At 37.7% G+C, this 14020-nt stretch overlaps 1 protein-coding gene across 1 annotated transcript in view; it reads right to left on the reverse strand.

Annotated features, from left to right (window-relative positions):
* Window positions 1-9712, reverse strand: part of LOC118767484 — a 10186-nt gene extending 474 nt beyond the window's left edge. Inside the window, exons 1-3 of the mRNA XM_036512112.1 lie at window positions 9540-9712; window positions 6698-6774; window positions 1832-1886 (exon numbers count right to left, since the gene is read on the reverse strand). Of these exons, the coding sequence (XP_036368005.1) occupies window positions 1832-1886; window positions 6698-6774; window positions 9540-9712 (305 nt within the window). The remainder of the gene's footprint in view (window positions 1-1831; window positions 1887-6697; window positions 6775-9539) is intronic.
* Window positions 9713-14020: the final 4308 nt, after the last annotated feature.

Below are 14020 nucleotides of genomic sequence, written 5' to 3' on the forward strand. Positions count from 1 at the left end.
TGTTCTTGAGCAAGGCACTTTATTTCACGTTGCTCCAGTTCACTCAGCGGTAGAAATGAGTTGCGACGTCACAGGTGCCAAGCTGTATCGGTTTTACCTTTCCCTTGGATAACACTGGTGGCGTGGAGAGGGGAGGCTGGTATGCATGGGCGACTGCTGGTCTTCCATAAACAACCTTGCCCGGACTTGTGTCTAAGAGGGTAACTTTCTAGGTGCAATCCCATGGTCATTCATGACCGAAGGGGGTCTTTACCTTATGTATGTATGTATGTATGTATGTCTTTTACTTGTTTCAGTCATTTGACTGCGACCATGCTGGAGCACCGCCTTTAATCGAGAAACTCGACCCCGGGACTTATTCTTTTGTAAGCCCAGTACTTATTCTATCGGTCTCTTTTGCCGAACCGCTAAGTAACGGGGACATAAACATACCAGCATCGGTTGTCAAGCAATGCTAGGGGGACAAACACTGACACACAAACACACACACGCATATTATATAATATATATATATATATATATATATATATATATATATTATATATTATATATATATACATATATACGACGGGCTTCTTTTCAGTTTCCGTCTACTAAATCCACTCACAAGGCTTTGGTCGGCCCGAGGCTATAATAAAAGACACTTGCCCAAGGTGCCACGCAGTGGGACTGAACCTGGAACCATGTGGTTGGTAAACAAGCTACTTACCACACAGCCACTCCTGTATGTATGTATGTATGTATGTATGTATGTATGTATGAATGAATGTATGTATGTATATATGTATGTATGTATGTATCTAACTATCCATCTAACACACACCCCACACACATGTTGGATAACCATTGAGCACTTATGAGTTCCTCTGCCCTTCGGCGGGCTTTGATTTTTGTCCCGCTGGGTATCCAACAACCACCCTCCCCACCAAGTCAGGTCTTCATAGATTTAACTAAGGCATTTGACATGGTAAACAGGGAGGCATTGTGGATTGTTTTGTGTAAACTTGGTTGCCCAACACATTTTGTGAGCAAATTTAAGGAACTACACGGAAACATGAAAGCTCAGGTAGTCTTTAATGGTGAGCTATCTCATGAATTTTTGGTGGACAACGATGTCAAACGGGGAGATATTCCTGCTCCCTACACGTTTCCCTTTTATTTTTCTGCATTACTTTGATACGCTTTCAAGGATTGCAACAGGGGAATCGCAATCAGATTTCGGACAACTGGTTGTATTCTTAATTTGACCCCGGTTTAACTGCAAAGCAAAGAGTTTCAAAATACTTGTTAGAGAATTACTTCATGCTAATTATGCTGATTTCTTGGTACACTCAGAGGGGGACATGTAACATTTAATGGACAGATTTTCCATTGCATGCGTACATTTTGGACTCACAATTAGTCTGGGGAAAACCAAAGTAATATTTACTCCTGTGCCAGGACAAACAAATTCTGAACCAAACATTTTTGTGAATGGAACAAGGTTAGAAGTCGTTGACACCTTTTCTTACCTAGGAAGCACACTGTGAAGAAATGGTAGTCTTGAAGCAGAAATATACAATCGAATAGGGAAGGGAAGTGTTGCATTTGGAAAGCTCGAAAAGCGAGTATGGGAGGATAATCCCTATCAAAGAATACCTAGCACTTAATAGAAAATATAGATATAAATTAAACAAGCATAGACACTGTGACCCTTTATAATAACGGTTCTGCAATTATATCAAATTTATAATTGCAGAACCAAAGAAGATTTAGCAACAAACACAGAAAAATTATTTCACCAATACTAATAATCAGACATTTAGCATAATTATCAGTGTATAATTCTTACCTTCTTGTCACGTTTTCACTTTGTCTTTCTAACAACTTTTCAGGCGGAGCCAAGTCTGGGAATTATATAATAAAACATATGCAAAGATTGAATAATTTCGGTATTTCAAACTCAAGCATAAGCTTGGTCCAGAATGGCAGCTTAATTAAAGAGACGGGCTACAGAAATGTGTATCACTTGAAAGGCGTCAACACTTATTCACAATCACTGCTGCCGTAGTAGTTTGCAAGTTTTTGTATGTGGGTCACCTCCACGATACGTCTGTGCACCATCAGCTTCGGCAACCCTTGACCCAGTCTAAAGGATCCTGACATCAGATGTATCTCTTAGCCAGCATAATCCAAAACAAAATATCATGCGCTCTAAACTAGACGGATGTTTCCTTGCACAATACAGTATGGTTAGTTACACCGTAGAGACGATGTAGGTATTAGCCACTCTCACCTGATCTTTCACAGACAGCTTCTCAGAACCACCTCGAACTTGAAATGTTCCCACATCATAATGCTACTCGTGGCGAATGCCCTTCAACGTCTCGAACTCTGTGGTAATGGTTCTAGTGCAAAGATTGGTGGAGACCTTGACGTACCAAGCACACTATAAAACGACTCGTAAAGATGCCCACTTAATATGACCACTGAACAAACAGAACTCTCTTTTACTCTTTTACTTGTTTCAGTCATTTGACTGCGGCCATGCTGGAGCACCGCCTTTAGTCGAGCAAATCGACCCCGGGACTTATTCTATCGGTCTCTTTTTGCCGAACCGCTAAGTGACGGGGACGTACACACACCAGCATCGGTTGTCAAGCAATGCTAGGGGGACAAACACAGACACACAAATACATACACACACACACACACACACACATATATATATATATATATATATATATATATATATATATATATATATATATATACATATATACGACAGGCTTCTTTCAGTTTCCGTCTACCAAATCCACTCACAAGGCATTGGTCGGCCCGGGGCTATAGCAGAAGACACTTGCCCAAGATGTCACGCAGTGGGACTGAACCCGGAACCATGTGGTTGGTTAGCAAGCTACTTACCACACAGCCACTCCTGCGCCTATACATTTTAGTTATCCAACTGTACATTTTAGTTATCCAACTTCTAAAAAGGGGTTCAAATCTGCAGGTCTTTAGGTAACTGTACTCAAAACTCTCATAAACCTTAAAATTATCTAATTTTATCTGCATCCCACGGCCTCCATATTTATTTCTGACGTCTGTGCGATATATCATATGAGATAGCAGTTATTCTAGATAGAAAGATCCTTTCAGGTATCGCCATTTTGCTCGTCTCCGATTACTCTATGAAAAGCAGACGACGAGCATTCGTGAAAATCTTCAATTCCATGTTTATTTATCTGCCTTATTTAGACTCTACATTGGTAAAATCTGCATTTCCCGATTCACATTGGCAATGCTTATTGTGGAAGCACTCCGTCGGTTACAACGATGAGGGTTCCGGTTGATCCGATCAACGGAACAGCCTGCTCGTGAAATTAACGTGTAAGTGGCTGAGCACTCCACAGACACGTGTACCCTTAATGCAGTTCTCGGGGATATTCAGCGTGACACAGAGAGTGACAAGGCCGGCCCTTTGAAATACAGGTACAACAGAAACAGGAAGTAAGAGTGAGAGAAAGTTGTGGTGAAAGAATAAAGCAGGGATCACCACCATCCCTGCCGGAGCCTCGTGGAGCTTTTAGGTGTTTTCGCTCAATAAACACTCACAACGCCCGGTCTGGGAATCGAAATCGCGATCCTACGACCGCGAGTCCGCTGCCCTAACCACTGGGCCATTGCGCCTCCACTATGCTTATAGTACGCATCCAGCTGCTGTAGACAGCTTCCAAGACAGTAGCAATCTTTCAAGATATGGAGTAACACACGTCGTAGGGAAGACTATCCAGCTCGAGCTATTTGTCGCTAGTTCAGCGGTTCAGGCGGTCCACCATGTCTACTGAAACCAGATTTTTTAAGCGCTCTGATTTTAATGGTCAACAGTCAAACAATCGATTAGGCATCGATATCCACCATCTTAACTCTTCACGCTAAGTTCTGTAAAATTCCACAAAAATGACTCGCGAATCCGCTTGGAGTCAAATAGCAAGTATCCTTGGGAGTCCTTCAGAAATAAAACTGATGTTTTGTTACTCTGTTACATCGCCGCCCTATCCACTCCTATTTCTTTACTACCCACAAGGGGCTAAACACAGAGGGGACAAATAAGGACAGACAAACGGATTAAGTCGATTACATCGACCCCAGTGCGTAACTGGTACTTAATTTATCGACCCCGAAAGGATGAAAGGCAAAGTCTACCTCGGCGGAATTTGAACTCAGAACATAATGGCAGACGAAATACCTATTTCTTTACTACCCACAAGGGGCTAAACACAGAGGGAACAAACAAGGACAGACAAACAAACGGATTAAGTCGATTACATCGACCCCAGTGCGTAACTGGTACTTAATTTATCGACCCCGAAAGGATGAAAGGCAAAGTCTACCTCGGCGGATTTGAACTCAGAACATAATGGCAGACGAAATACCTATTCTTTACTACCCACAAGGGGCTAAACACAGAGGGAACAAACAAGGACAGACATAGGTATTAAGTCGATTACATCGACCCCAGTGCGTAACTGGTACTTAATTTATCGACCCCGAAAGGATGAAAGGCAAAGTCTACCTCGGCGGAATTTGAACTCAGAACATAATGGAAGACGAAATACGGCAACGCATTTCGCCCGGTGTGCTAACGTTTCTGCCAGCCCGCCACCTATCCACTCCGTTACATCGGGCCTATCTAGCAGTTTTCGTACTTTCGTTTCCGCGCATGTAATTTGAATGAACAATGCATCCAAATCAATGGTCTCGCGCCGCTACCACATTGTTTATTTTCTTTCTTTTCTTTTATTTCATTTACTTGTTTCAGCCAGAGGGTGCGGCCATGCTGGATCAACAAACTTAATTTTTTGAAATGCTCCTTCTCTGCGTCTCTTCTAATCGATATAGAAGCCTCTTCTGTATCTTCTCCTGTTGCTACTTTGCGAAATTGTATTGTGTGTCACAATACAGTGGAGGCGCAATGGCCCAGTGGTTAGGGCAGCGGACTCGCGGTCATAGGATCGCGGTTTCGATTCCCAGACCGGGCGTTGTAAGTGTTTATTGAGCGAAAACACCTAAAGCTCCACGCGGCTCCGGCAGGGGATGGTGGTGATCCCTGCTGTACTTTTTCACCACAACTTTCTCTCACTCTTACTTCCTGTTTCTGTTGTACCTGTATTTCAAAGGGCCGGCCTTGTCACTCTCTGTGTCACGCTGAATATCCCCGAGAACTACATTAAGGGTACACGTGTCTGTGGAGTGCTCAGCCACTTACACGTTAATTTCACGAGCAGGCTGTTCCGTTGATTCGGATCAACCGGAACCCTCGTCGTCGTAACCGACGGAGTGCTTCCCCACTTTGCGAAATCTAACGTATGTTGCTGTAATATTCTTTTTGATGAGTCCAACGCCTGTTGCCGATTGTTGCTCCAACTAGGCCTGCTTAAGAAATTTGAATATCAGCTCTCGGAAATCTATATCCACCTTTATTTTCTAGTAAACGGGGTTCCGATCTATTGGTCATATCTATGGTGGCTGTACAGATTACGAATTTGTGGTCAATTAAGCCAATAATCTGAAACTATGAATAACTTACACTAACCTGATTGGCTAACCTGTTTAGTGACCTTGGTTACCCATGGGTTATTCCTCGAGTTTCCGTTGGTGCATTAAAAAAATCAAAGTGATAACAGTCGGTGAATTGGAAGCATCTGAGTCCGCTTACAAAACCTTTACACTCACCTCTCCTACCTAATCCTTCCACACAACTCCCTACGAACATCCAAACCACCCACTTGACCTAATGAGTTAGATGTTTCCGGAGAAAGTCTCTGCAGAAGTATACAAAAAACAGCAGACCATATTTCTCATTTGGGTGTAAACTTGTCTGAAGGCACCGCTGTCACTCTCACAGGACTGTTGGCTTACTCTCTAGGTCTGGAGAGGTTGTACTTAATTCTAGACCCACACGTGTCCCAAACAGCACTGACACACAATACAATACAGTCGGACCGACTGAAAGAAACGTAAATATCGTAGTCGGCCAAAATGATATGTGTGTAATATCTAGCTAAGTAGCTGAAAGGCTTGACGGATGTGGAAGCACTCCGTCGGTTACGACGACGAGGGTTCCGGTTGATCCGAATCAACGGAACGGCCTGCTCGTGAAATTAACGTGCAAGTGGCTGAGTACTCCACAGACACGTGTACCCTTAACGTAGTTCTCGGGGATATTCAGCGTGACACAGAGAGTGACAAGGCCGGCCCTTTGAAATACAGGTACAACAGAAACAGGAAGTAAGAGTGAGAGAAAGTTGTGGTGAAAGAGTACAGCAGGGATCACCACCATCCCCTGCCGGAGCTTTAGGTGTTTTCGCTCAATAAACACTCACAACGCCCGGTCTGGGAATCGAAACCGCGATCCTATGACCGTGAGTCCGCTGCCCTAACCACTGGTCCATTGCACCTCCGCTGGACGGATGTATAGATCGACTGAATGACAAAAATTCAATAATCTCATATAGTGGAGAGTTGCAAGGACTGGAAAGGTTCTTGCTGTTAGCCTTCTCTTGACATTTGACTGTACAAGAGCAACAAATCCATCCACAATCCCACTTACTCCAGTTCTCTCTTGTTTCAACTTCTACTCCTTACTCTTCACTCCCTCCCCTGTCTTTCCTCTCTCTCAATTTCGATGAAGTCATAGGGAATGTTGTGTACTTACCTTGCTTGTGCGAAAAAGTTACTAAAATGAATGCAGAAATGAAGAAACAGAGAACATGAACAGTATTCATCACAAACCTGTTGGTATAAAAAGTCAACAATTAGAGATATTGAAAACATGTAGATAAAGCTGGTCTCTATAGAAACCGTTCTGCCTCTGAAGTTTAGACAACGAAATGCAGGTAAGTTTTCATGCATGAATTTTCATGTTGAATGTTGCGTAATAACCACTATTTTACAGATTTTATTTGCAAAATGTAAGCTGCAAATCTTGCATAAGCGGTTTACTTTGTTTGGAAATCTCAGCTTGTTAAGACTACCACCAGAACATTTAGTAATATAGTCAAATAATTATATTACATGGAAAAATGCGAGCATGAGTAAAAATTGTCTTGTTCTATACTTTACCAGATGTAATAACTTGTCCTGAATTTTTCCAAGTGTAATAAATTGTACTTTTACAGGTTTATATAATCTTAAGAATATTATTTCTCTTGCTTGCATTTTCCGATGTAATCCATGTTTTACCATACTATGCTAATTAATAATGTGTCAATCAATAATTTAAGATTTTTACCTTATTGAAAAGTGAATAATAAATTTAATAACTTTCTAAATAACATATTAATATTTTTCATTTTTCTTATTGAATTATTATTAATATTGAATTAAAATAAAAGTTTTAATATATTAAGATAAAATAAGATTAGTATTTGAAGAGCAATTAATTTACATTGACTCATTATAAATTTAAAAATTGGAAATAAAATTAGAAAATGAGCGAATGCATCCACTCTGTGGCACATGGAGCCATGCTCTCATGACAGGGCACCAACATCTTTTTAGTTAGAATAAATAAATATAAAAATAATAAATGAATAGAAATAGATTTATTAAACAAATTAATAGAAATACATTTATGCCAGAAAGGTGGTGTGTAATTACAATTTAATGTTAGAATTCAAACAGTGTAAGATTGCCAACATATAAAATAAGTTGTAAATAACTGTTAGATGATATTTTAGCTATTTTTTTTATACAAATTTTTTGATACAACTCTTTTGATATAAATTTTTGTTGCATGGGAGCAAAACTATGAAATTTCTCATGTTTCCTTCTATTATTTAAACTAAGATAAGTATATTTTGCTTAAATGATAAAAAGTTATTTAGATCTATACTTGACTGGAGGCGTTACTTACAGGGACGTGTCCTGTTCAAAAAATGCTAACAGTTTTCAATTTGGTTAAGAACTGAATTAGCGACAAAGCTCTGAAAGATGCTGCGCGTGAGTAAATTGCGACCTTAAGAATATTATTCAACTATTCCCGTAGTTGAATGATATATAAAAATGTGAATGTATAATTAGGCTAAAAAAGCTCTCTGTTTAGTAGTAGTTGAGTTTAAATATTCTCTGTTTTTTTTTACTACTTTTGAAAAATGCTCACATCTACAGAACCCCTGGCATACATGGACCGTATATAGCCTTTCTATAGCTGGTATTTTACTATAAGCAATTATGTCTCAATTTGGTGGGTGTTTTGATGTGTATGTCCCCACAATAATTTTTTGTGTGACACATATGAACTCAACAATAACTATTTTCTACATTTATCAAAGTGCAATGTTTCCTGCAGATTGCATGATTGCATTGTATATTGTTTTAGCGACACCATAATGCATTCCAATGCGGTCAGTATTTGTTTATAAAAGTTGTTTTTCTGGATTCATTGTTATTGTGTTTGGCAATCGCTAAATTGGTATGAAGGAAATTGTAAAATTTGGCTGTTTCATACCTGAACTTGAGTCTCGCAGTTGAAATTAGTTTGAATTTGGCTCACCCAAATCCCGCAAAACACCATCATAAAGAACCACCCAAATCTATAAAAAGCACTATCACAGGCGAAAATACACCCAATAATAATACTAACATTAACAGAGTGTGGAAGACCTAACGGCGATCCGTTTTAATCAAGAACACAATTCAGGATACAAAATAAAATATAACTTTTCCTGCATATCTGAAAGCCTAATTAACATGCTTAGTGTGTAGAGATAACTACAACGGACAGACCAAGATGTCATTAAAGCAACGCATGACTCTGCATAGGTCACAATAGTAATGTTATTACACATGCCGGATATGTTACAAGTATTGTATTTCTTTATATGCTGTATGGAATAGACAACGTTCGCTTAAGGAAACACACGCAAAGTCGATTTCACTTCTCTAATCACCGATTGCATGTATGTATGTTTGTATGTATGTATGTATGTATGTATGTATGTATGTATGTACGTATATATATATATATATATATATACGTATGTATGTATATATATATATGTATATGTAAATATGTACGTATATACAGTATATATATATATATATATATATATATATATATATATATATATATATATATATACATATAAATGCATGTATATATACATACATACATATATATCTATATATATATATATATATTATATATATATATATATATATATATATATATATATTATATATATATATAAACATACATATGTATATATGTATGTACGTAGGTAGAATGTTGTAGATAAATCCATCCATCCATCTATCTATATCTATCTATCTATCTATTTATCACTCTTGAAAGTGATATTTCCCATTTTACGCTGTAATGTCGTCAGCGTAAGTTGGGGGGCACTAATATTTATTTATTTGTTTATTTCCCTTTTCTACAGGTAAACAGTTCAAGGTCACTTCTTATATACCTGTACATCAACTGCGAATTCGCTCACCTTGCTGTTCTACTCAACAGCCATAAACTTTCTACTTTCTATATTGCCATTACTAACCACAGTTTAAGCGAATAATTTAAACCATACACATAGTTGTTATACTCACATTCACTTGTGCAAAATTTGTGTTCCTTGATGATACTTAAACAAAGTGGGTTCACCATACATGACCGTTGCATTCCTCCAATCTTGGATCCTCTGTTTCCTATTTTCGCTCCGTGTTCGCTCATTCTCCGATGTTTCTAGTTCTATTTCTGCATTTTACATAAATTTTCGAAATAGTAATAAAAAAATGGTCACATCACGACATGTCTTACAGTTATTAAATTTATGTTTTCAGTTATTCACCAGTTCATCATTCGAGATGCCATAAAAAAGGCAGCTGCCTTATGTTCCTGTGTTGCATATAAAGAAATATCGATTTCTTGAAATGACCATAATACCTAAAGGTGTTTCATAGAGTATATGGAAAGGCGGCGAGCTGGCAGAAACGTTAGCACACCGGGCGAAATGCGTAGCTGTATTTCGTCTGCCGTTACGTTCTGAGTTCAAATTCCGTCGAGGTCGACTTTGCCTTTCATCCTTTCGGGGTCGATAAATTAAGTACCAGTTACGCACTGGGATCGATGTAATCGACTTAATCCGTTTGTCTGTCCTTGTTTGTCCCCTCTATGTTTAGCCCCTTGTGGGTAGTAAAGAAATATATATGGAATGCGGTTGACTTATTTTGTTGGGTAGCATTTTTATTTAAAATAAGATATGTTTGGAGACATATTTTTATTTATTTATTTATTATTTTTTAGGATTAGACAAAGATTGCCCCAATCAGTGGGTCTCAACCATTTTCTGCGTGTGCATCCCTTTGATTGCTATTTTACTCTAATGGACTCTCCTATATATATATATATATATATATAAATCAAATATAAATCAAATATAAACACCAGTCATACAGAATACATTCACACTCTGCCAAACGGATTCTGACCTTGAACTATCTCAACAGACAATCTCTTCTGCTTTCACCCAGCCTGGCGTCAACGCATATAGATAGACATTTTGTGTCATTAATTTCATGGGCTCCTCGTGAGCGTTTGTCGAAAAGCTTGTTATGCATTTTGTTGGAGAATTAAGTTCCTGGATTTTCCTGAAGAGAAAGCTGCAAAATGGACTCCTTATTCAATCGGAATTAGGGACTTTGCAGACTTCGAAACATATGTCGAAAATAAAATAAAGGAATTTGGTTAAATCTTCGTTCAGCTCCATTCTTTACTATACTTATATATATATATATATATATATATATATATATATATATATATATAGTTTTACTGTGTAAGTAAAACAGTTCATTGGGGTATTAGCCAAGCGGGTGGATTCAAAGGAGCAGAAAAGCAGTATGAATACGAGGGAGAGTCTGTGATAGAAAATCAAAATTACAGCATTTTATGGGACTATACATATTATTGTATCAAAAGCATAAGATAGTAGTGGACAAACATAAAAAAAAAGTCAGTGTAGGATCATAGACTATGCAATACTCCTTTACACCTTTACTCCTTTACTTGTTTCAGTCATTTGACTGCGGCCATGCTGGAGCACCGCCTTTAGTCGAGCAAATCGACCCCGGGACTTATTCTCTTGTAAGCCCAGTACTTATTCTATCGGTCTCTTTTTGCCGAACCGCTAAGTGACGGGGACGTAAACACACCAGCATCGGTTGTCAAGCTATGCTAGGGGGACAAACACAGACACACACACACACATACATATATATATATATACATATATACGACAGGCTTCTTTCAGTTTCCGTCTACCAAATCCACTCACAAGGCATTGGTCGGCCCGGGGCTATAGCAGAAGACACTTGCCCAAGATGCCACGCAGTGGGACTGAACCCGGAACCATGTGGTTGGTTAGCAAGCTACTTACCACACAGCCACTCCTGTAATTTTTTATGAAAATATGATTCGGACACTGAAAGTTGTGCTGACCGATTTCCTCGCGAAACAATTAGTTAGTAGACATAATTTAACATAATTACAACAAAAGACCACAAAAACGTCAGACAAAGAAGCCCTAAACATTTATGGAAGTTTATATCATTGAATTAAGACCAGGTCCAGAAAATATTTGCGAGAACAACAGTTGCAATTCAGTAGAAGATGGTTATATTTTATGTAAACCATTGCTCTTGGATGTCTTAAGTTGATTATCAACGGAACACAATATCCTGTCAGTAATAAGTGAAGTGTTTTGCAAAATGTATGATGTGGAAAAAGCAGAATGGATAATATGTAAACCGTTGCTCATGGATGTCTTAAGTTGATTATCAACGGAACACAATATCCTGTCAGTAATAAGTGAAGTGTTTTGCAAAATGTATGGTGTGGAAAAAGCAGAATGGATAATATGTAAACCGTTGCTCTTGGATGTCTTAAGTTGATTATCAACGGAACACAATATCCTGTCAGTATTAAGTGAAGTGTTTTGCAAAATGTATGATGTGGAAAAAGCAGAATGGATAATATGTAAACCGTTGCTCTTGGATGTCTTAAGTTGATTATCAACGGAACACAATATCCTGTCAGTAATAAGTGAAGTGTTTTGCAAAATGTATGGTGTGGAAAAAGCAGAATGGATAATATGTAAACCGTTGCTCTTGGATGTCTTAAGTTGATTATCAACGGAACACAATATCCTGTCAGTATTAAGTGAAGTGTTTTGCAAAATGTATGATGTGGAAAAAGCAGAATGGATAATATGTAAACCGTTGCTCTTGGATGTCTTAAGTTGCTTATCAACGGAACACAATATCCTGTCAGTATTAAGTGAAGTGTTTTGCAAAATGTATGGTGTGGAAAAAGCAGAATGGATAATATGTAAACCGTTGCTCTTGGATGTCTTAAGTTGATTATCAACGGAACACAATATCCTGTCAGTAATAAGTGAAGTGTTTTGCAAAATGTATGGTGTGGAAAAAGCAGAATGGATAATATGTAAACCGTTGCTCATGGATGTCTTAAGTTGATTATCAACGGAACACAATATCCTGTCAGTAATAAGTGAAGTGTTTTGCAAAATGTATGGTGTGGAAAAAGCAGAATGGATAATATGTAAACCGTTGCTCTTGGATGTCTTAAGTTGCTTATCAACGGAACACAATATCCTGTCAGTAATAAGTGAAGTGTTTTGCAAAATGTATGAAAAAGCAGAATGGATAATATGACCGTTCCCATCGTCTATGTAGCTCACACTTACATTTCTTATGGTATACATTGACTCGTCTTTTTTTATCTTTGGTTTTTGCATTTGCCTTAAAATCAAACATTTGGATGAGTTTTACTCGTTTTAGCTTGCTAGTCAGTATTTGATCTCGTGTCTGATGAAACTGGTATGTCTTCTGAATAATAACTGCAAAATTTTAAACCCACGAGCAATCAATATGGTTTAGTAACATTAAAGACAGGGTAATACGAAATGAAATCAGTGGCTCGTTGATGGAAACTCATTAACTGATGGTTGTACTGTGATGCTGGTTCTGACTTTGCTCATGTTATCCACCAAGAAAAATGTATGGCTCTGATGTATTAATAGAGCCCTCTTCTAGTAGACAGGTTTCATTAGTACAACAATATCTGCATTGAAGTACCACAGCTCAATGGCTATGAGAGGTGCCTGAGACTTGTGTCGGTGTCTTGAGAATCCTATATCAAGTAAAGTTCGTATATTCTACATAACAAACTTGAATGGAATATTATTTTTCTGATATTTAAAAAAAACAAACTGTCACTTAATATTCTGACAAACAGGTTTCATACCCAGGAACTGAATTGGGTGCACACATTTTAGATATGTTTCCAATACCTGTCTCTAAGTTTATTGAATAGCTTTGCTTTTAAACGAAGCCGCTAATTACATAATTAAATCTGAATATTATTGAGTTGTAAAAGTAATTTTGCATTGAAACGTTCACATAAATTTAGAACAGTTAAATATTTCAGTACTAAATAACTCATTAATCATAATTGTTTTCCCTATAACCTAATATGCATAATTTTGCTAAAAATATTTTTAACATATCTAATTGACAGATAAATTATCATAACCTAGAATTCCTATTTTTTATTCTTTCGATGTCTACTGACGTCATCAAAAGTTAAATACTAATCCAGCTTTTCTTAGAATATCATATTTCTTTTTAACGTTCTTTTGTATGCGTTCATCAATTAGAGATATTTTCATAGTTCAATATGAATTCAGCCCATTTTGGATCGCCTTGATAACGCTGTGTTAGCATTTATTTTTGGATCTATTAATTTGACTGGTATTTTATACCTTGTTCTGCATCTAAATATACTGGCACAATAGGAACGATCGTCGGTAATGTATGACTTAATCACCAATTAAAGATGAGGTTTTCTCTATTCTTATTCTTACCTCTTGAAACTCTTCTGAGCGATATGTCTATTCTACTTGAGTTATTGTTATCTGATTGTTTCATATACTTAACAAAATTCGTGGATCTTTTCGGT

Source organism: Octopus sinensis, linkage group LG22 (genome assembly GCF_006345805.1).
Source record: "Octopus sinensis linkage group LG22, ASM634580v1, whole genome shotgun sequence".
NCBI lineage: Eukaryota > Metazoa > Mollusca > Cephalopoda > Octopoda > Octopodidae > Octopus > Octopus sinensis.